This window comes from Melanotaenia boesemani, chromosome 7, assembly GCF_017639745.1.
Source record: "Melanotaenia boesemani isolate fMelBoe1 chromosome 7, fMelBoe1.pri, whole genome shotgun sequence".
NCBI classification, from domain to species: Eukaryota; Metazoa; Chordata; class Actinopteri; order Atheriniformes; family Melanotaeniidae; genus Melanotaenia; species Melanotaenia boesemani.
This window is the reverse complement of record NC_055688.1, coordinates 26,277,724-26,301,010: the sequence shown is the minus strand read 5'-3', so window position 1 is coordinate 26,301,010 and position 23,287 is coordinate 26,277,724. Positions and strand designations below refer to the sequence as shown.

Genomic DNA, 23,287 nt, shown 5'->3' with positions numbered 1-23,287 from the left:
TCTGTTTATCCCAGTGCAGCAGAGCGCCGCCCTCCTCCAGTTTCTCCTCCTCGAGGATCCAGACGTATTTGAACAGTGGAAACGGTCGTTAGAAACGCTGGAAGGAAGGGAGTGACAAGGGAGGGCTTTTCTTTTAAGGTTGTGCAACATAATCCATCGCAGCCGTGAATTTGATGCAAGATCGGGGACAAAGGAGCTGCAAAGAGTGCATGGCGTGCGGCTCCGCACTGAATTAAGAAGCTTTGGGAGACTCGTGCTCGCAGCGTCACCACGTTCTTCGTAAATCTGGCACAAAGGGAAACTTTGGGATATTACTGCTGCCTCGTATCTTCTTCGTATAAACTCTGCTTTGCGTCCTTGCTTATGGTTTTATATTTGGACTTTCTCTCCAAGCCTGTAACTGTCCCCCACCAAATATAGCCACTGGTAATGCTGGAGCGCCCTTGAGGAGCGGATTGATTGGATGTTTGCAACGCTGCCAAAGTTTATCATTAAACGTTTAAAATATTGTGACCCGGCAGAGATTTTACTGACCAGCACTTAAAAAAAAAACCAGCTAATCTAATTATCAGATTGGACGCTTGATAGCTGGGGCGTTATTATCATCATCATTATTATTTCCACATTTGGCTGTCTGTTGTGATATATGTTGACTGAAAAGCCTCCTAACAGAAGCCATTTTTAAGTCTTAGAATTTCCTGAAGCTGCCCAACCTGCTCCGGACTACAGCCTTAACCTGTGCGCGCACATCTTGGCTAACATTTTTCTATTGTTCTCAAAATCCTTTCACCGGCGGACGGTTGCGTGCGTCTGGCTGTAGGACGCGGTGCCATGGCTCGGTTTTTGATAGCTGCCTTCGTGTTGGCTCTCGGTGTGGCGGTGGGCTGGGCTGGATCTGAAGCTGGAGGCAAGCAGGCCAAGGCAGAGAGCCCACCAATGATCACCCTTCATACCCTGATCATGGGAACCTGCCAGGAGATCCAGCGTTACACGGAGTCGATGGTGGGAACCAGCGTGATACGGTCAGCAGCTGAGGTATACAGACCTGGTCCACCGGGTTACACTCTTTCCTGCATTAGGAAGTGGATTTGATCTCAATTATTTCTTTAATTCTTAATAGTCTAACGTCACTGTTTGTCCTATTCTTGACCAGTAACTGGTTACTAATTTTCAGCTCCAACCTTGTCACCCCTCTTCACTCTTCACACACATTCCTCTTTCCATGCTCCTCAACTTGTTAATCTTCCTTCTGATCCCCTCATCTTCTCTGGCCTCATTTCATGCATCCCCCTTCTCACCCATGCAAACGCACACCCACATCTCTGTCTCCCTGCCTCCACCCTGCTGTGGCTTCCTTCTCTTCAGAGTGCAGTTTTGTTTCTTGAGTCATTGCTTGGCCAAGAGAACGTCTATTCAGTAGCCATGGTAAGAAACCTCCTGAGTGTTTCAACACACTATCCCCCCCATTAGCATGGTCCCTTAAACAGAGCCGACCTTGTGGGGCTCAGTTTAGCCATTGTAACATCTGTAGTTGGAGAAGAATAGATGCATGACCTTGTAGAATTGTCTCTACATTTGTGATATTTGCATGTTCTGCTGCAGATTAGATTTTGTGTATGTATGTAGCTCACTGTAACTCAGATGGTGTCTCTGAATGCAAAATGTTGGGTGTATGCACTAAATGACTCCATGCGACCACAAATTACAGAAAACCTCCCTCCATTTGAACTTCTCTGCACATTTGAGGTTGTAAAAGAGACATTTTTACTTTGTAAAAACATTTTTATCTGTAGAAAGTATAACAGGTTTGCACTGACTGTACACTAAAATGTTCAAAAATTTTGTCAGATCATGTTACCCTGTTCTCTTTTCTGGGTACTATCAGTATGGCTTTTGTGTATCTATTTAATTTAGGTTTGTCTGGATATGCACTGTTGTTTTTTGGGGCAACAGGTCCATAAAACATAAAAAGCTTTGATTAGTTCAGTCCTCACTTACATTCTTCATATAGATATTGAGCCAACGGTAATTAGGTGTGTTTTCAAGTTACATGCACACACTGACATGGAGTGGCAGATGCTTGACTCTCACTCTGACAGCCTGAACTGGCCTTGTTCCTGTGTGTAGTACAACAGGTGCAGATAAGATCCCTGTCCAACTGACTGGGCTACTCTTGACCTTGCTGGACAAGGCTGTACTATGTCTAAGTGTTGTAGGGCTTTTTATGTTTCTTCTGTGGGAGGGGGTGTTAGTGAAGAGAGGCTGTACAGGAATAGAGAGGGTTGTTTTCCAGCTGTCACCCGCATGCAAAGCTGTCTGTTCAACAATACAACAGCTCTTCTGTCATGAGGTGCATCACTCAGTCCATAAGAGTTCCTTGTTTAATGGGTGTCAAGTGCTGTTGTAAATGTCAGTTGTTCTGTCTGTAATCCAGCGTAATAAATTACTCTGTAGCTCCCTCCACATTCCCGTCTTTTGCCCCTGCATGATCAGAATGCTGCCTCTCTTCATTGTTGCCTTGTATGATTAAGTAAAACACGTCTCCACCCTCCCTTCCACACCAATACAGTTTCTGGAGACGGTGATCCGATTCTTGGCTGAAGGAGCTGCCAGCGGCCTGAATGTCATCGCAGTTTATGTCACAGAGATCCTCAGGGTCACAGGATTTGATGGTGGGTGATTAGCCTTGATTTTATCTGAAGTGCTAAGGCTTTGCTGCTTTTCCACTTTTGTGTAGTTCACAAAAAAATTGTGTGCTGCATGAGGAGAAAGTTTGTTTCAATGAAAGTTTTTTAAGTGCAAGTGGAAATATGCTGCCCTGCCTCAGGGCAGTCGGTCTGCCACACCTTTTTTTAGATGTTTACTTCTCTTTCTTTTGCTCTAACAGACAGGTATTTTCAAGTTTTCTTCTTTATGAAAATATCTAAGTACCTAAACACCTGAGCTGGATTTCCTTTCTCCACAGTTGCGCTGACATTGCCCCGCTTCACTCCAGAGGGTGTGACCGCCGTTGCCCAATGGGGTCTGGTGGGACTCATTGGATACTGGGGGCTGACCATCATCCTCCGTCTGCTGATTGTTGTGGTGAAGCGAGTGTTCTGGGTGGTGAAAACAGTCTTGGCGCTCTGGTTTTTTGGACTGATCGTGACTGACAAGAGCGCATCTGCAGACACCACAGCAGTTCGACTGAGCGGCCTGGTGCTGACATGCGTCCTGTTGACTTTCCTCACATCTGGCTCTGACAAGTCTTGTGTAGTGGAGAACCGACTGAGCACCCTGGAGGGCCGGCTGAAGGCTGTAGAGAAGAGGAAAGGGGAGTAATGATGATAAAGGGTGGACAAAGGTGATGATAATAATGTAGGCTGAGAAAGTGGTAACACTAAATGATTTTAATATCTGTGAGAAATGTGGGAAATAAAGTAATCTCTGGGATTTTTAATCAGAAATGCTCTTTTTCTTGGCCTCCAAAAAAAAAAAAAAAATAGAATGTTTACCTTAATATAAAATATGGTTGGTAATAAACATTATTTATATACTGTTTCTCTTATCTGTGTCACAAAGCCAAACAATGAAAAAGAATGTGCACAGTAGACGAGACAATGATGATCAATTTAAAAATGCTTAAAAATTAGAATAGAAAAAAATGAAAGACTTTCTAAAAATATTTCCTATTAAAACAAACAAAATTTTTCACTTGAAGGGGGCCTTAAGGAGAACTTCCAAAGTGTTTAGGCTACATTCTGTAAGAGTCATGCATGACTATCAATATATTTTTTTCCACCTGCTAGTGGTGCTAAATTAAAACACTGCTTGTCATATTAGTTATGTCAGAGTTATCCCCTTGACAACATTTATCCGGACCAAGTCCGTTGCCCTCCAAAATCATTACAAGATGTCAACCAGCTGCCAGAACAGCTAGTACATGAAACCTATTTCCTCTGGATGGAAAGAGTCTCAGATTAGGATACATCAAGTCGATTTTAAACAGCCAGTCTTGTATTATAAGCTTCTACATTCCTGCTGTCCACTTAACTAGAAGATGATGTGATCATCCTGGTTTGCGCCCCCCGCTGCAATTCCGACTGAATATCCCAGTCTCTGTGCCAAAATGATCATTCCTACTAGCTCACCCTGCAGCACTCAACTCACCGCCCTCCTTCACCCCACTGCTGTGGTAGAGTGCCAAGTGGGCTTGAAACAAATCAGTGACAGCTCCCACTGCCACCACTCTTTCCGCCTCATCAAATGGAGAGCCAACAAAGATACAGCAACTCGGTCAGAACATTTATACAACACTAGAAAAAGCTATTTTTAGCCATCACTTTAAAAACACTCCACTGTATTAAATCATATAAAAATCAAAGATCTTAAAACCAGATTAACACCAGATGAACTGGATTAAAACCAAAAAGAATTTTTTTTTTTTTTTTTTTTGGTGTTTTGGTCAGACGGCAGCATTTCCAAACTGCAGTTCTACACTAATAAAATCCTGATTTTACCGCCAGATTGTCATCTGACAAAACCAACATTCTGATACCTTAAAACCAGTGCTTACACTTAAATGATTCACCTCCTGTGCATACATGCTGGTGGTCCAATTAAATAGTCAGGCCAAACTGGAACCGGTTTATTATTTCTTTAAAAATCTTGATGTAAAATATTTGCACAGTGGAGTCTGTGTGGATCAAATGAACACAGCGGTTGTAAAGCTTTTACAAACAAAGAACAGAAGTACATCACAAATCTGCAGTTCATCTTAGTTCTACAGAATATTTAGTATTTTAGGTTTTTCCTATTCACAGCTTCTCTGGCTTGCCTCATCCGCATCCACCTCAGTGTAAGATTGTTAAAAGGCGGCAGCCATTTAAGGAGAAAAAACTTGCAGTAAGGGATTTACTGGTGAGCAGCAGTTTCAGCTGCTTTCTATATACAGAGTTTATGAGAGTTTACTCTATATTTATGCTAATTTGACTCAGTTGAGGAACTTGTTGGTAACAAGTTACTGTAAGTGGGGTGGGGTATAAACTGGTTGAGTGGCTGCCTCACAAAGAGAAGCAGCAGCGCCTTGGTGCACTGAAGAGGCTGTAAGGAGAATACAATAAAAATACAAGCCATGTTTTAAAGTTTTTATTTTAATTGACCTGGCACAGAATGGAAATATACTGAAATACATTTAGAAAAGTGAACCACTCTTAGTGTTCTTATAAGGTTAAACAAATACATTTACACAAAAGTCATGCATTTCAAAACATTCATATGTGATAACATTAATGACATTAATTATTCAAACTCTACCATTGTATTAAAGTGTGTATGAGTGTTAATTATAGTATAATGGTAGTTACTGTTTAGAAAGGCTGCAGATGTACTGTAGTGAAACTGACATTTGCAGTAATGCACTTCTGGCACAATGTTGACGGTAGTGCAGCTACGAGGTGTCGAGGTATTCTGTTCTTACTCCAATAAAAAATGTATTAGGAAAAGGCAGTCAGTGTCTGACAATGTAGTGCATATTCATCATAAACTCAAAAAAAAAAAAAAAAAAATAGTCCATACAGAGATGTCCAAGAGACTGAGACCAAATAGAGGACGTAACATTTCCATGTTTCTTGTTCATGTAAATAGACATACAAATTCAAGTTTCCAGCCTACTACTGGTCACTAAGGGGTACTGTCTAGTGGGAAATATAGTTTCAGAAAAATGTGAAGGCGCCTGAAGACAGACAGAGCCTCTCTCTGAGTGAAAGGGGGCAGCGTAGAGAATGACAGTGCATGTTGTTTTATATTCCAACCAAAAGTAATCACTCCACTGCGGGATCAATACAGCACCACAGCTTTGATTATGAAGAGATAAAACAAACTTCATTACATTTAAAAAAAAATGTGAAACAGCAAACACAAGTAAAAAATCTAGTACAGACTGTCTTTGCCTCAGAGGATAGGTGGCATTCCCTTCAGACACATAATGCCACAGTGGATGATTGTAAGGAGTCCCATTTCCATATTAATCCAAGCTGGAGGTAGCAGGCTGAGGCTTTTTATTTCTTTTTTTAGAAGCACCAATACTGCAGCATGTTAGAGCTTTAAAGAAATACCGGAATACAGTAAACTACATACTGTCCTCATGCACTGGATATTTTTAGAGGAGGCACTTGACTGACAAGCATTTCTGACGTTACAAAAGGCTCCTTGGGTCCTTTTCAGTGAATGTGCAGGATGTCAGGCTTGAAAAGGGGGATAAAGACTGTACCTACTGCTTGTCTTTGAGACATTTTTCAGAAAATAAACTTTTCACTCAAAGCAGGTGGTTTCATGTTTAACAAAAATACTACTTTGCATTTAGTACTGAATAGAAATATCCTCACAGTTGGTCTCAAAACATTGGACTCTAGTCTGTCTGTGTTCCACATCTACATTTAACTGTACCAGCATCAAATATTACAACCTGTTTCAATGTTAATGCATTACAGAGATAGGCTGGCTAAATATGAAGCACCAGTTAAAATACAAGGCCGTGCACAGGTGATATACTATATATTCCCTGAAAACATGCATAGAAAGAGGAAACAAAGTATTTGATAAGTAATCTAGAGATATATACTAGCTTAAATATTTAGACAGAGGGAAACAGCTAGTTTGGTTTTGTACGAAGGAAAGCACTTTAGGGAAAAAAAAAAGCTCCAATAAAAATGTTATCTTTTGTTTAATCCATAAAAAAGAAATTAAATATTTTTCTTGCCCATTTATTTAATTATTTTTCTTTTATTATTATTATTATTATTATTATTATTATTATTATTATTATTATTAATTTTCCCAAAATAATGAATTATTATTTTTATGTAGCATTAATGAGTACATTTAAAAGGCTCCTATGTGTTACTATTGCAAAAACACACCATTAATAGGGTAAAACCAACCTTGAGTCCTTGTATATTTAAGTCTTTCAGAGGAAGTTTAATTTGTCTGAGGTATAAACATCGGTGTGATGGGTATTCATGTTAAAATTTATCCCCTTTATTTTAAATTGTGGCTCTTGGTCAGAACAAAGTGGGAAAGTTGGAGCATCCGTTTGTTCTGCCGGAGCTGAAACCTGCAGAAAAAAAAATATTTAAATGTGCATCACCACAGTAATGTATTAGTGCAAAATACAGTTATGTATGCTTTTGTTCCAAAGAATATTCATACCAAATTATTTCCATAGTTTATAAGCATAACACAGTAATTGTACCAGGATTATGTGTAGAAAATATTAGCAGAATAGCTAACAAACTACAAATCTTACATCAATTTTTCAGTTTTGAAATCTGAGTTTTGCAATAAACCAAATAATCTGAAAACTTCTAACATTCATAAAAGATGTGGAAACAACAGAAGATGAAGATAACAGATTTTCTACACCAAGTCTCAAACAACGAGCTCACCATCTTATAAAATGAGACATGGATCAATAAATAAACTGGACATTGCAACCTTCAAAGGTTAGCGTCATTTTAAACAAACTACACTGGCTTATTTTAGCAGAACAGCAGAAAGCAACAATAAAGAAAAGGCTTGTGTAACCAGTGGGTCCTACCTCAGAATAAGGAGGTGGCAGTTCAGTTGGAGGATTATGTATCTGCAGGGTAAAACAATTTCTATTAGCAAGTGCAAAGCAAGAGAAAGGACACAGAAGACACAAAAGACAATGAATGAATGAGACACAACACACACTAACCAGCAGATCAGATGCAGCATGAGAAGTTTCGGTGTGGCAGGGTGTCTCAGAGGGCTCAGTGGGTTGGTTTGGCCTCAGTCCAACAGGTTCTTGGTCATACTGCAGTTTGAATTCAACAGATGGATTATAACCACATTGCATCATAATGTACATTTAAGTAGCATCAATGGACAAACATGTTCACCTTATGATAATACACAGATGGTTGGTCATTATTATCAGGAGCAGCAGCAGCATCAGACTCGGCAGCAGACTCTGTGCTGTCCTTTTTTGAGGATCCCTTCCCACAGCAGCAATACTTCAAGCAACAGCTCAAAAGTGCAAAGACTAAAGAGCCAATACCAGCAAAGAGGTAGGTGGAATTAAATTTAGAAGCTGAAACAAAAACGCCATAATTCAGTTAGTTAACTGGCATACCTCCCAAGTATAAGCAGATACTTGTTTTCTATCATTTTTATTATGTAAAACGTGATTTGACCTAAAGTCATATGTCAGTCATTTCCTTAAAGGGTCCCACGTTGGAGAAGATTTCAAAGTGACTAGCAGACTATAAATCACACAAACTTTTAATACTTTATTTATCAGTGGTTCTCAAACTGGGGGCCAGTCCCTCTGTATGGACATTAATGACCCTGCAGGAAAAAAGTTTGAGAACCACTGCTTTATATGATTGAGATGATAACATTAACACACTGGTACAGTGTGACACTTGTTACACATAGGTTACTTACGCTTCATTTCTAGTAACACCGTCAAGGCCTTGTCATCGTGATCTCTGACCTCAAAGCGTCCGGCACATGACATTTGGGCAGCCTTATTGGAAATCCAACATGGCTTTAAAAGCTTAAACCCCACGCAACCAGACTGGTCTGAATCCAGCAGCAACACGCCTTGACGAACTATCTGAATCTCATGATCAAATTCTGGAAAGAAGTAAATGTTGCAGGAGTTTGGCTCCAGATCGAAACTGAAGGCGAGTTGTTCCCCAGACATCAGACTGATGGTTCGGGTGTTGGCTGGGAGAGAAGATATTAAAGAGAATACAGATAAATGTACCACAAAATTACAACTAGAGAACAAGTATAAACCAAAATGCGGTAACAGATATTAGTTTGCTATTTTTTTTTTTTTTGAACTGACAAACTTGTTTTACTGGGTTAAAAAAAAAGACAAACATGCTGACATGCTCTGTGTCACCAGAATGCTGTTTATCAGATTGAGTGGCGCTTGTATAAAAATGTCCTTCATTTTGAAACTTCTCATTCTTTTTCTGGATCAAACAGATTGTTGTCTAGTTCAGCACAATAACCTATTAATTTTACTCAGGACCTGTCTCAGACTGATGTTTAACAAGCCGGTCATAAACCCCAGCCAATACAGTCCAAAGTATGATGCTGGCATCACTGCCTCCCTGTGAGCATGCTTGTTTTATTCAGTGTCCTCTCCAGAAGATTTGTTCACTGGTTTCAGCAGATCACAAATAATTTTTGCTTCTAACTTGATCTAATTATGTTTTATTCATATAGCACCAATTCATAACAAAATTTATTTCAGAGAAACTTCAGTTTAAGTAGCCAGTAATAAATTAAGTCATTATAAGACACTTAAATCCCATTAAGACAATTCTTCTATTTCCAGGTCTTTGTTATTATTAGTGTAGTTAGTGCATATTAACTGAAATTTTTGACACAGACCCAAACTGCAGATTCATCCCCAAAAAGCACCATTATCATGACATATTTGCTAAGTCTGGATGGTCCCTGTTGGCAAGTGTTCTGTTGAAGCCAGTTAATCATCTGGACGGGATGCTGAGATGTAATTCACGGGAGGGCAGAGCTGTCAGCGTGATATCTGGGGAACTGTTTGACAGCGATGTGTCCCAGCACTCCTTGAACAAAAAGTAAAATTGAACCACCAAGGTATAAGTTCACAGAAGCCTGAAGCTAAAGGAGAAAAGCTCAAACTGGAGAGCAGTATTTTGTTAAGTATGAGCATTTTTAATATCTCAGTGTGAAAATAAGAAACAACAAAGTGAAGAAACTCAACACATTTTTTGTCATATCTTAAGTAGGAAAATGACAGATTGTGTGCCTCAGACAATTAAAATACTTAACAAAAAAAAAGCATGAAATATGTTTTGGTAGTGACACATCTTTTGCATGTTTTTGCTATTAACCTTTAAATATAAATTTGCTGCCATCAGTGTTCAGTGGTTTTTAAAGGCTTGGAAAAAAAAAGCTTGAAACCAGAACCTTCCTGCTGTGAGCCAACAATGTGCCTGAATGCACCGCCAATGCCAAAGTATCATGGAGGAATTTTAGGTAAACTCACCTACTACCTCAACGGTCTTCGTTGAAAAAGTGGTCTCATCGCTGTTCCTTAATATATACCGGCCGCTGTCTTTTTGTGTGACATTATATATCACATAGTAGTACCCTTCCATCTTCCTCCTGGTGTCCTTGCTGGCCTCAGGGTTGTCACGTTTCCACAGGACTGATGTTTCTGTGCTGTACTTGGGCACAAATTCAATGGAATGAACCCAAATGAGTACTCTTATCTTATATTTGTTCCCATATTCTTCCCTGAAAGTGTCAGATGAAAGGCCTAAAAATGAAGGGGAAAAAAAAGATTAAATTGGCTTAACGTTGCAGTTATCCAAATTCTTACCTAAATCTACAAGATCAGGTCAGTTATATTATTGAATGATATCATTTCTAAATCTTAAAACACAATTCCAGATATTTTTCACACTCTCTTGCTTACATTTTTAAAGAAAATGTTGGTATATGTGTGATTCTTTCTTTGTCCAACTACTAACAAGTTCCTTCTGTGGAAGGAGTCGTCTTCGGTTATCATAAATATTATCTTCACTTGTAGTTATTCTTTGGCCACCAAACTTGGCTCTGTGTCAAATTTATTGAACTCAATCACATCTGCAAATGATTTTTGTCCTACTTCAAAAAAAGAAACAGCAACAAACAAAATGTTGCTAAAAACATTGCTTTCGAGTTTTTTTTGTGGCGAGGTAGGGCTGGGCGATTAATCGATAAAATCGATAAATCGAATTTTCCATTTCTGGAGATTAATTTTTTTGAAAATCGGGATTTTTTTCCATAGTTAGTTAGCAGCAGACTTAGCCCTCCCTCCACACCAGAACGGTGTTTGTCTGACAGATTTTCAGTGAAGTGACCGTCACTCACGCCTGGGATTTAGCTGTGCGTATAACTGTAGTGAGAAATGCTGCTCTCTAGGAGATGCAGAAATCAACTTAACCCACAAACCCTGGTTAAGAGACAACCTTCATCAGGGGAATTATTTCTGCAGTGGATCCTGTATGATAAGGATCCAGATGGAAAGAGATCACGGATGCATTGTGTCGCATATTTCAATGTAAGATATGAAGTCGTTTATATGGTGGAAAAGCTATGACATTATGTGCTTTAGTTTTGCTAGCATTCATCTATATAAACAAATGAATGATTTTAATAAGTTTATGTTTTGTAAAAGAAAAGGGAAAAAAAACGATTAAAATCGGAAATCGGATTTGGTTATAAAAAATCGGAGATTTTATTTTTAGGCCATATCGCCCAGTCCTATGGCGAGGCAAGGCAAATTAATTTGTATAGAACTTTTCATGTACAGAAATCCAATACACTGAAATCCAATTTAATCCAACACATCTACCACATGGTAAATTATTATTCAGAAGGACTTGTGATGATATTGACATGTTTAGGTATGAGGATTCTGCTTTGTGTTTATTATAAGGGCACAGTGGGTGGTCATACACTTGACAGCATGTAAACTGCCCACCTTGTCTGCAATAAGAAACTCAAGAAAATAACTTTGATCTTGTACTTTGTGGGAAAATGTTATCAAATTGTTCGAAACAGTGCTAAATATGTTTAGAATTACCATAGAAATTGCATCAATTCAAGACTAACAGGAGCTCTGTTAACTGTTGGCAGAATGCAGGAGAAAATGTTAAGGTGTGCAGTGGGAACAAGGCTGAGAACGCCATCTTGCAAGGAATGTCCTCGCATTACCTCTTAATTTAAGGACACTGTTCCCTAGTTAGACTTTGTTTTGTTTGGCTTAAAATAGTTCAATCTAATAGAGAGAGAGAAGAAATGGAGAAAGTATGATGGATTGTGCGTGATTAATAGTTTGATTTAGTGCTTTTAGTTGCCAAAAAGTGACTAACTTGAAAATAAAATATTAACTGCCCAAAAGTGGTCTGATTCAGTTAAAAGGAATTATACTGTACAGATTAGAAACCAACTGGTTTTTCCACCCTCACACATACCCTTAAAACGAGTGGACATTGCATTTGCTTTTGGTTGCCATAAATTAATGTACAGTCCGTATCTTTTCAATAAATGTTGTCTTCAATGGACTCATTAAATCTGATTAAATCTCATTAATTCTGAAGGTAAGCTAGCATAACAGGCCTACAAGTTTATAGTGATACATTCAATTTTGTGAGGTGATTTGTTTGTAAACAAACATGCGAGGGGTATGTGTAAAAAATATATAGTAGATGAGAAATGTGCATTATATAATTCATGTATAGTTTAAAAAAATATTTCCTCTACTCACCTACACTAACACAGGCACTGAATAACGGCAAAAGTATTATCACCATCATCTTTATCATCAGAGGTTTGTCAAAGGGCAAAACTCAAATCCGCTGCAAACCAGTGAAACTATACTTTATCAGATCTTTACTTCTCACATATTCTAAGCTGGACAGCACCTTCTGTCTACAAATGAAAGGATGAGTAGCTGTACAACGCAGATACGATTAACGAGTCGTTAAGGTCATGATGAAGGAAAAGGAAGCTTCTAAATGGGTGGAGCCATCAGAGGTGTTTCCTCTATGGTCCAAGTGGTGCGTTCAAGGACCGTACGAAAGCTTTGTCAAATTTGAACCTGCCATTTTCTTTGACAAAGCTTTGTCAGTTCGAAGGAAGACTGCTTTGCTGAGGTCATGGTATTGCTTTGGGGGTTGTAAAAGAACTGAAGATAAATGACATGGGGACCGTGCTGTCTCCATCCTAGTTAGTCATGACATGAGGCTGAAGTGGTACATCAGAAGTATGTAGTTGTATACCTGTATAATAAACTGAACTGGAAGGCCAATTCTGATGCTGTGTATGAGGAGGAGAAAAGCAAACCCTCCCTCTAAGAAAAAACAAAGAAATCCATTACCATTTCACTAGATAACAGCTCACATCTGTCACAATGAACACATACAGTACAATACATAAGATTTGTTCACAGTACATTTATACTGTCATTTGTTTCTTTGAACAAACTGTACTAACCTTTGTTTAAACATTACAAAGTCATGTTCACATTATCATTTCCTCAGCGGTAGAGTCCAGATGTTTTATAGTCTATTATTTATCTTCTATTCTTATTGTAACAATTAATATTAATTCTAACTTTTGCTCTATCAACTAACAATGTGTCGCAGATTAGCAGACTGGACCCACAAAATATCTCAGAGACCTTAGGGATGGAGTAATAAGATTTATTATTTACAGTGAAATGTTTCAGGGTTGTTGAATCTGGTCCTAGGTTGTCAGCTCATCTGTAAATGTAGGAGAACAGGGATGAGTACTTTGAATAATCAGAAGGCAAAGTAACAAGTAAGGTCACAGCGTACCGGCAGGAGGGATGGAATCTAAACAAGGGGTCAGAGAGAAAGGGCCGTTAGAGGAATGTCCGCTAGGGAGCTGAAAGAGACTGCTGAACCAGTGATAGAGTTATAATGACAGAGGGTTAATAGTGTTGAGGCGAGCACTTCAAAAGGGTCCGGATATTCCCCCAATTCATCCAAAGAAGACCATAAACCAAATCCAATCCTAGAAAGCAACTCAAAGATCAGACTTCCAAAAATCCACACTGGCTTAAAACAGAATTTACCAGACTGGGGCAGGCAGGAACAAAACAGTTAACACCGACGATCTGGCAATGGGAAACAAATAAAACTCTGGTTTATATAGGACACAGTACAGGTGGAGTGCATTAGCAACCAGAGCAAGCAATCAGAGCAAGAAGGGGGAATGCCTTCAGGGACGGCTGGGAAATATCAACCCCAGAATAAGTACCATGACACAATGTTTTTGTTTGATGCTGTAACAGAACAATGGCCTTAGCAGGATGATTATATATTATATATATATTACATATATATATACCAATAAAACCTGTGAGGAAATCAATTAATTAATAAATAAATCCTTTACAAACACAGTGTTTGTAAAGACACTCAGTAAAATAAAGTTAAATCAGAAATATCTGAATACTACTTTTATTTCATGGTCTAATGACCAAAGTACAATTTCCAATGTGACTGGCTTTGATAAGTTTGACAGCAGGAGACAAGCCAAAGCAAACATGTACACATCATTCAGTCATTTATTGCACAAACTCCTGGCAAATGCATTTACATGCAATAATTTTTATACAAGAATACTGATAACTAATATTTAAGACTAATTATTACTGATTGGACATTTCTGTCAGTTTAAAAAAAAAACACATTTTTAAAAATTCAAATTCTTCCCATATAAACTAGATTGATTTTAATGCCAGCTCACATATTAAAAATTCTCCCAGAGAACCAGTTATCCCCTGATACCAGCCTGCCTGCTTCCATCACTCTTTCAGGTTCTTTATTCTCAGTCCTCTGTATGATAGATTTTATTTCATAAAAACAACATGTAAGCTTGTGCAACAGTATAAAATTGACATGCAAATTAAATGAAGCTCCCAGCATCACCTTCTACTGTGAGATGTAGCCATGATTTAAGAGTGTGGTCTTGTCGTCTGAAGTTGTAGTAGCTGTTGTCTGCATGTGTGAAGTCTGAGATCCCTCAGAAACTTTGCTTCACTTGCCCTCTTCTTCTGTTGATTTGAGGGTCAGTCTGATACCACAGGTTTATCAGCAGATTAACCAACACATTATAAATATGTAGTGACAGAATAAAAACACATAGTATGGTGTTATATTCTCACCCAAATTTTCCAATGTGAGAACATCATTTAGAGTACTATCATCAAGTGCAATTAAAAAAGTTCTTTTATCTTTTTCATTCAAATCTCTAATTTAAATAGCCTTATTATAGTAACTTGTGATGTATGGGTCCTTAGCCAAATATATTTAGTCAGAACAGAAACTAAAGTACATTCTGTCCAGTCTTATTTACAACCAGTTTATTGGTTTTAAATAGACTATAGACTTCTGTCATATTCTAGATTTACAAAACTCTGCACCAACAAATGTTCACACTGTGTTAAAAATCACAGCCTTTGCACTACAAGCATGCAACTGCACACACTAACAGTTTGCATAAGGTACTCTTGGACCAGGAATCTATGAGGTTTCAAAACAGTTGTCACCTCATAATTTCTCCATTTATATTCAGTCTTCTAGCAGATCCATTATGTACATTATCCCCACAGTATTTGTTTTCAATCAGATGCAACCGTACTTCCCAGCCTAAAAATAAACTCAAAAGAAACTACCAAAGTTAAAGCTTTATTTCACAGCCTTATCAAAAGTTATCTGAAATCTACACTAAAAACTAACATGCCATTTCTTTACTATTATTTCAGCTTTCTACCTAGTTTATGAAATCAGGTTTGCTCATTTTTGTAATCACGTGCCTCCATTAAGGTGAGAGCTTCAGGGCTTTATGAAAATTATACTTGTTTCACAATTTGTGTTATATTACATAATATATATATTACAATACTTAGTACTCTGGACTGTAATTATACTTCAGTTTCTATAACCTATGAAGATATTTCTACCAGAGGTGAAAAGGATTCTGAAAACCAGACTGTCCTTCCTCCCATCATCTCCCAGCACTTCACAGCAGGAAATTTGCTTTCAGGAGTCAGCAGCTATAATCTGGTTCCTCCAGATTATATTAATATAATATTAATATCAAAGTTTTCCCTTGAGATTAGGAAAAACTGCTCACCTTACCACTGTGTCATTTTGCTGACTTTGTAAAATTTCTGTGTGAAATATGTGGTAAACCTGTAAAATTGTATGTAGTTCAATGCATCATGGCTCTGTCATACAGTAAATTCATTATTTGTACACATAAACCTTTCATTTATATTCATGCATTTTCTTACATATTTGGCAAAAACTGAATTCCTTTTGAGACTTTTGAGACACCTCGTCAGACCTGTCTATGTGTGTGATGTCCTCTTTCTTACATCAGATGTAAAATAAATGTAGTAGGGTATAATAGATTAATACCATGTTTTTTTCTGAATCCAGGAAAGTGGGAATGTACTTGAATGAAGAAAAGACTCAAATTACACATTTTTCCTAATTTTAAACTATTTAAATTGCAATTTAAACTTGCTTTATATTCAATCTGTGCAAAGTTTAGACTATTGCAGAATGCATCTATAAATTAATCTTCCATTAATACATGTATTTGTAATCTTGTGCGTGAAACAAACATACAGCTCTGCCTGGGATGCTACCAACTTCTAGATCAGTGGAGCTAAAACAATGATTTGAAAATGTCTTTTACAAACAGAGACACTCCAAGCATACTCTTCAGATAGTGGAAACAAGATTCCATTTATTCCATGACCAGATGACCTTAATTACATTTCAAAAACATGAAGAGCTCACGATAAAGACTCCATTATAGAGGTATAGATAGATATTTAGAAAAAAGAAAATTCACACACAAAAAAATGAACTGAGGTAAGTTTTCCAGATGTTCGACACTTTTACAAAGTTTAAAAACAGATTTACAAAAAGCATCCATTAATCTTAAAAATGTAACAACGAAAGTCACTGAGAAAAGTTGTGAGCAGAGCACATGATGGTATGAAACAGCATTTATACAGGAGTTAAAGCTGGTAACATCATCTATCTTACCTCTGTTATCTTCACCAACAATAAAAAAGTAATGTAAACATAAACATGTACATTACACATCTAATGAATGGAACAAATATAAGGCAAATGTATGTTGAATCCACTTTCAACACTTATATAAATTATGGCGGTTTATTATGTGTTTAATTGTCTTATACTTAAGGGAATGTGAAAAACATTTAAAGAAATAACTTACATTCTAATAAATGCAAGTATATACAAAGACTAAATTGTCTCTGACATATCTCCAGTATTTCGCTCTAAACTGCAACAACACAGGATAACTAGAAGTAAATGAAAAATAGATTATTTATAGCACAGTGCAGCATGTTTATATAAAAAAAATGTTAAATACTTTTAATTCTGACCATATGTCAACACAGTGTGCTTGATATCTTGTTTCTTACAACCTGCATGGTCCCTACCCTGTGTACTTACAAAACAACCAGAGTACTCATTATAGAAAGTTTAGCTTATCGGATGTGTAGACATCACTGAAAGGTGTGTCTGAAGTGAGAGGGGTTGCAGAGGGAAAGCCGAGTCCTTTCAGCTTAAACCTCGGCTCAGCATCTGAGGAGGGAAAGTCAGAGCTGGATGAAGGAGCTGGTACAGATCCCAGATGTGCTGGAGGTGTGACCTGAAGACAGTGGTCAAGAAAAAAAAAAATAAATAAATAAAACAAGTGTGTGAGTATGAATTAAAGGTCAATGTATTTACAAAGAATTCTGTGTTCATGTTTACCTTAGGCTGAGACATGTTCGTGTTTACTGGTTGGTATTCCTGCAAAGTTAAGACAGACAGATGAGGATTAATGCAGGAAAAATGAGGGAATTAGTGCAGGGAATAAAAAGGCAATTTCAAAGAACAGCTGTATCAGCTTAATTTAGTCTTTTTTATGTAATCTGTTGGTTTCTTTAGATAACCTGTTATTTTTTTATGAATTGGCTTGTATCTCCGGGTCTGCAATGAGGTCCTGCCCCAAGTGGAGGAGTTCACGTATCTCGGGGTCTTGTTCACGAGTGAGGGAAGGATGGAGCAGGAGATCGACAGGCAGATTGGTGCGGACTCTTCATTGGTCTGTCGTGGTGAAGGAAGAGCTGAGCCAAAAGGCAAAGCTCTCGATTTACTGGTCGATCTACGTTCCTACCCTCACCTATGGTCATGAGCTGTGGGTAGTGACCGAAAGAACAAGATCACGAATACAAGCGGCCGAAAGGAGTTAGTATGAGTTAGTAAACAATTACCAGGGAAAAGAATTAGATCCTCATTTTTAACTACATCTTTAACTCAACTAACTCAGATTAAATGTAAATACTTTTAATTTACAGTTCAACATAATTAGGATTAAAATAAATAACATTCTCTTGTAAATAGTGAAATAGCAGAAAAATATTAAAATGAGTTTGCCTCATAGTTACAGTTTAAAGTCTTCTCTTCTTGTATACCTCAAATACAGTAAAAAGGGGCTGTGTTGCAGCTTTTATTGTATTTAAGTCATGAGGGGGGTTTCAAAATTGAGGTTTACTTATTTACTTAATATACAGTATGTCTGATTCCCTTCAACAGCTGTTCATTTGTCAGACTCACCACCACCTGCTCATTTGCTCATTGATGTGACTCCATCTTTTCACACTTGTGCCATATTGAAAGTGATACATACATGTTACTGGGTTTGACCAAGTCAGATTACCATTTCAAAATCTTGAAGAAAAGCATTATGGGGCAGTTTGGACATGACATTGCCTTTTTATTGAAAACAGTGCATGTCAAGAGGGCCTTATGCACCTACCAGTGGTTCAAAGGAGGTACTTATAGGTCTTTCAGAGGGCGCTGAATTCACTGCCTGATGAGGAAAAGCTGAAAGATGCTGTGTATTTGAATGTCTTTGGTCTGAAGATAGATTTACACCCTGTAAATATAGTATGGATAAATAAATACAAATTTAATTCATGCTTAAAGTAAAGCACTTGGTCCTAAAAATCCATTTACGAGAATACTTACATGATAATAAACTGCAGGTGCTGTTGCAGTCTGAGCAGCAAACTTGTTTATTTTACAGCACCTCTTAAGGCAACAGCAACAGCCAAGAATCACCAGACATACAATCCCAACAGAGACAGCGATATATTTAGGCTGGTGATTAGGTTCTGTAGGATAAAACACAAATATTAGAGGAACAGGGTTATTTTAGTTTAAATCACCAGGAATTTTCCTAGTATAAGCACAAATTAACTGAAGCTCACCAGGGATAATGTCCAGCAAATAGGACAAGGCCAAATTGCCTTGTGGATCTCTGAAATCAAAGGTGCCACTGTCACTGCTGTCCAAAATATCAATTTCAATGCCATTTTCCTTGGGATAAATTCTCCCAAAGAACCAGTTGTCTTCTGATACCAGATTGCCTGCTTCCATCACTATTTCAGGTTCTTTATCTTGAGGCTTAAAGGTTAAAGTCCATGGGCCACCAGTCCGAGGATATCTGATAAAGAGGAACTTCTTCTCTCCATGATAGTGGTCAAAGTGTCCTGTATGTGACAAATTATATTCCATAAGAACATATAATCTGGTGCACTGGAAAATCTCACATGCTGCTTTTATAAACCCTGCAGCGTCACCTTCTACTGTGAGATGTAGCCTTAACTCTAGGGTGAAATCTTTTCTCCTGAAGTTGTAGTAGCCGTTGTCTGCCTGTGTGAGGTGATAGATTGTCAAGACATTTTCCCTCACTTGTCCTCCATCACTAGTTTGAGGATCTGTGCGATTCCACAGGATAACAGGCTGGTCCAGACTGTGAATGGGAGTAAACTCCAGGAATTCAGCATGTTCTGGAACATCATATTCCAGTGCATTCCCGTAAAATTTCCTAATCTCCTTAGCACAATCTGAAAATGAAAATTAAGAAAAACATACAATCACCATAATGTTTAACCAAGTTTCTTGAAAAGGTTGACAGGCTTTTAAAAGTACAACAAAAATTTAAATCTGTTATTTATTGTCCTTTGAACCTTTAACTAATTGACACAAGAACAGAGAATTTTCTTTTTAGTGTCTTTACTGACCAACTTTATAGCTAGAAAATGTAAACAAATACAGAATCTCATGCCACAATCACACTAAACAAAAGCTGTGAACCCGAAGAAGACAAAGAAAGTCAAAAAAGTTTATAGAATTTAAAATAGCACCATTCTGCAAAATTCTGCAATCAGCAGATTTATTGTGACGGGTGAGGGTGCCAGTATTTGCTATATGAGAAGCATCCATTTTAGTATTTCCCTGCAAGGATGGGTGGCAGCTCGTGATTTTGTGCCAAATTTCACGGAAGACTCTTGAAAACTCCAGGGAACTTTGGCCCAACTATCTAAAGTGCATAATGTGAAAAGGTTCAGGAAGTCTGGGGAAGCCTTGGTGCATAATGGAAACCCACCAGTGGATGTGTGTGAACTTCAAGCCCTCACTTGGCACTGCATGAGATGTTGCTATGTTCAATGTAGCCACACATGCTCATGCAGGAATAACATTATCAGCTACTGTAACAACAGATATAACCTGAAACTGTATTACACACAGAGGAAGCCACAAACAAACAAACTGTGACACTGGTCACCAACTCTGTGGTCAGATGAGTCCACTTTAAAGCTGATTTTGGAAGAAAAGAAAACGTTTTGTGGGAAAAACTTCAAAGATCGGGAAAAAAGACAATCAAGGCTCTGATGCTATGTGGCTGTGTCAGAGACTTGCTTACACTTGAATGTTAGAGAATTATTGTTGTCTGCATCAACAAGGGGACAATTTCCCAAGAGAAGTCATACTTGTGTCTGTTAAATAAAGGTTCAAACAAATGAACTTTTCTGTAAAAATGTATTTTTAGTCAGAAAATTTTCACAAGGCTAATAAGATTAAATATTCTGTTCAATCAGATAAATCTGACAGAGTAGAAATACTAAGCATGTGATGTTCTCACCCAAGATATCCAATGTGAGAACGTCCTTAAGTCTTGAACCCAATATAGCTGCAAAAGTTCCACCATCTCTCTCATTCAAATCTGATAAATAGATTGTGTTGTTAATATCAATACGTGGGTCAAACGCCTGCATGGTGGAAAAAAATAAAGATAATTTCAGGACAGAGAATAAATTAAATTCAGACATTAATGTATATATTATATATTGTATGTATTATATATATATATATATATATTACTTACGCACATTCTAAATTTCATTTATAGGATGGAAATGATAACATTCTACATAAAAAGTTTTCTGAATGAGGGCCCAGGAGTTTTTATGATGCTTTGCAGTCACTAAACACCTCACATCATACCAGTGCCTTAATAACCCTGGTGCATTTTTCATGCAGCATTTTATTATTTTCCCGCACAGGATTAATAAAATATTCTATCAATTATTTTAATTTCATTATGAATATGTGATATCACAGTATTATCAAATTTAGATCAGGATATTTATGACTTTTCACTTTTTCTCTTATTGAAATACCTGCCTGTGCAGTAAGAAGAAGAAGTAAGAAATATCCTTAAAAAGAAAGAAAAAAAGAAATTGGAAAAAGAAAAGTGCAACTGGCTTTATCTAATATACTATAGTAATTCTCATGTTGAATTCAATTAATCACCTCTCAATCTGCTTGGCCAGCATCCAGTATCTAAAAAAAAGGTTTTAAAGGATGGGTCAGAGTTTCTATGAAGATGTCATTTTATGAGAGTATGAGATATGCAGCCTTCAACCTTAAGAGTTTGTTGCTGAATTAAAGCAGTAAAGTAGAACTCACAGTACAAGAAGTTGCTCACCTTCCCCTCATCCATCATTAGTTTCCTTGGTCCCCCATTACTTGGTGTGAAGTACAGCGGTCCGGTGTAATGCCGTGATATTTGAACTGGTAAACTTACACTCTTACCATAGCACACAGATTTATGTTTGACACCACTAGAAGAATCTAAGAAGAAAAAAGAAACAGATGGAATAATGAGTCCGCAGACATGTGATGAATATAATATAATGAAAGTAATGACAGTAACTTCAATAATATATCAGATAATATGCAATGTTTTGAAGAAAATTTTCATTAATCAACTAATTGTGCTGAAAAACGTATGCTTTTTTTTTTGTTTATCCAAATGCTCTAAACTCACTTGAAGCAATACTTTTCTGAGGCTCCTTTGGTCAGAGTGTGTGATTGGAGATAAAGACTGGGATCATTGGGAAGTGAACTCAGGTGCTTTATTTTGAGCAACAGAGAGCTGGTTCAAGTCTAGTCTGCAAACAAGTTCTGTGCAAGATCTGATGAAGCAGAGTTGTCACCTGATATACTATGATGGGTGTGGTAGCCTAGTGGTTACAGAGGTGTACTTGGGTCCAAGTCCTGGGCTGGCAACTAAGGTAAAACCACTGTGGCTCCCTGAGCATGGCCCTTAACCTACAACTACTCCCCAGACACCAGGATCGGGCAGCCCACTGCTCCTAGCAACCAGGATGGGTTAAATGCAGAGAAAGAATTTCCCCACTGTGGGACTAATAAAGAATGATGATACACTAATAACACAGAAGTTTCCTGGAGTTGGGGGAAAATGGAAATAAAGAAGGGTGTGCTCATAAATATTTTGTGTGAATTTAGCTGTTTTTAATTGATTAACCTTAAGTGAGTACAACTTCCACCAACATTTCCATTACTCCCGCCACTTTGTTCAGTTAAGCCGCTGCTGCATTTCAAGTGCATCCGTTTTACAAGCTTTGTGATGTTACACCAAAATCTGTGACCCATCAGATTCTATGACCACAGGGGATGACAGAGTAAATTAGAAACAACTTGTTTTAAAGTTCATTATATTATAGCAAAGTCACACATTCTCATAGATAGCAGAAATGGTGACCAAGGTCACCCCTCTCATAGTCTGGACTCTTCTAACATAATATGTGACCCTCACATAGCCAAGAACACAGAGATAACCTTTTCTGAAAGTTATCAGAATCCGTGAATTTACTGTACCTGCATTTCAAAGAACTCAGACCTAAATACAAGTGTTTTCAAGACTTTGTTCGTCTTGTACACGTAGAGAGATGTACACTGTCGCCCCCCTGTGGCCACAGATTCTGATGAGTAGCAGATTTTGGTGTAACATCGTAAAGCCTTATAGGAACGCAACTACAATGCAGAAGCGGTTGGCTTGACTGAATGAAAGTGAGAGCCAACTGTCTTGAGAGCAGTTTAATGAAAAATATGTAAAACAATGTCAACCCCCTCTGTGTCGGTTTTCTTGAGTGTGTAAGTGAGCTTTACTCACCGAAAAGGACACAAAAAACTGGCATAAACACAAGGAACATGACCTGAAATAGAGAGGTAATGACGGTCGATCATTAAATGAACACATTTGTTATTATATTATACTTTTTACTTCCTTTTTGTACTACTTAACAATGCAGAAGTGTATAAGAATTAACGATATGATACTTACTGAAAACTAGTAAGAGTACAGCGGTTTGCTTCAGCAAGAAGACATCTGGACGTGACTTCAGTTGTGAGCGCGGACGGGGCTTGTTTTTGTAACACCCTCCAAAGAGCCCTCCCAAAAAGCTGTGCACAGGCTGTTTTCCTTCTTCTTGGATGGATGGATGGATGGATGGATGGATGGA

At 37.8% G+C, this 23,287-nt stretch overlaps 3 protein-coding genes across 4 annotated transcripts; 1 reads left to right on the top strand and 2 right to left on the bottom strand.

Moving 5' to 3' along the window:
• The first annotated feature begins 33 nt into the window (after positions 1-33).
• Positions 34-4,414, top strand: si:dkey-74k8.3. 2 transcript variants are annotated; one of them, XM_041991029.1, is made up of 4 exons: positions 34-1,035; positions 1,366-1,425; positions 2,570-2,672; positions 2,966-4,414. In XM_041991029.1, exons 1-4 carry the CDS (start codon positions 832-834, stop codon positions 3,319-3,321), a joined length of 723 nt encoding a protein of 240 aa, XP_041846963.1. In that variant the 5' UTR covers positions 34-831; the 3' UTR covers positions 3,322-4,414. The 2 variants fall into 2 exon arrangements, with proteins under 2 accessions (XP_041846963.1, XP_041846964.1); XM_041991030.1 differs by lacking the exon at positions 1,366-1,425 and having other exon boundaries at positions 40-1,035.
• A 698-nt stretch (positions 4,415-5,112) lies between these two features.
• LOC121643557 lies at positions 5,113-12,548 on the bottom strand. The gene is made up of 7 exons (XM_041991027.1): positions 12,317-12,548; positions 10,049-10,321; positions 8,449-8,733; positions 7,902-8,092; positions 7,718-7,816; positions 7,577-7,618; positions 5,113-7,093 (listed from the first exon to the last, which is right to left on the bottom strand). Exons 1-7 carry the CDS (start codon positions 12,372-12,374, stop codon positions 6,947-6,949), a joined length of 1,095 nt encoding a protein of 364 aa, XP_041846961.1. The 5' UTR covers positions 12,375-12,548; the 3' UTR covers positions 5,113-6,946.
• A 3,793-nt stretch (positions 12,549-16,341) lies between these two features.
• On the bottom strand, positions 16,342-23,200 carry LOC121643164. Its single transcript, XM_041990430.1, has 10 exons — positions 23,110-23,200; positions 22,939-22,981; positions 21,448-21,593; positions 20,602-20,728; positions 19,256-19,522; positions 18,884-19,165; positions 18,642-18,787; positions 18,430-18,549; positions 17,382-17,420; positions 16,342-17,277 (listed from the first exon to the last, which is right to left on the bottom strand). The coding sequence occupies exons 2-10, from the start codon at positions 22,976-22,978 to the stop codon at positions 17,098-17,100; spliced, it is 1,347 nt and encodes a 448-aa protein (XP_041846364.1). The 5' UTR covers positions 22,979-22,981; positions 23,110-23,200; the 3' UTR covers positions 16,342-17,097.
• Positions 23,201-23,287: the final 87 nt, after the last annotated feature.

What these genes read in the sequence shown, in the direction of transcription:
- si:dkey-74k8.3 (XM_041991029.1), top strand. Translation starts at nt 832, where the DNA reads ATGGCTCGGTTTTTGATAGCTGCCTTCGTGTTGGCTCTCGGTGTGGCG. An exon ending in TGATACGGTCAGCAGCTGAG is followed by an intron (nt 1,036 to 1,365) that starts GTATACAGACCT and finishes CCTTCTCTTCAG; the next exon opens with AGTGCAGTTTTGTTTCTTGA. An exon ending in CAGGGTCACAGGATTTGATG is followed by an intron (nt 2,673 to 2,965) that starts GTGGGTGATTAG and finishes CTTTCTCCACAG; the next exon opens with TTGCGCTGACATTGCCCCGC.
- LOC121643557 (XM_041991027.1), bottom strand. Translation starts at nt 12,374, where the DNA reads ATGATAAAGATGATGGTGATAATACTTTTGCCGTTATTCAGTGCCTGT. An exon ending in GAAGACCGTTGAGGTAGTAG is followed by an intron (nt 8,734 to 10,048) that starts GTGAGTTTACCT and finishes CTTCTCTCCCAG; the next exon opens with CCAACACCCGAACCATCAGT. An exon ending in TGCCACCTCCTTATTCTGAG is followed by an intron (nt 7,094 to 7,576) that starts GTAGGACCCACT and finishes TTTTTTCTGCAG; the next exon opens with GTTTCAGCTCCGGCAGAACA.
- LOC121643164 (XM_041990430.1), bottom strand. Translation starts at nt 22,978, where the DNA reads ATGTTCCTTGTGTTTATGCCAGTTTTTTGTGTCCTTTTCG. An exon ending in GCTACATCTCACAGTAGAAG is followed by an intron (nt 19,166 to 19,255) that starts GTGACGCTGCAG and finishes TGTCACATACAG; the next exon opens with GACACTTTGACCACTATCAT. An exon ending in CACCTGCAGTTTATTATCAT is followed by an intron (nt 18,550 to 18,641) that starts GTAAGTATTCTC and finishes CTATATTTACAG; the next exon opens with GGTGTAAATCTATCTTCAGA.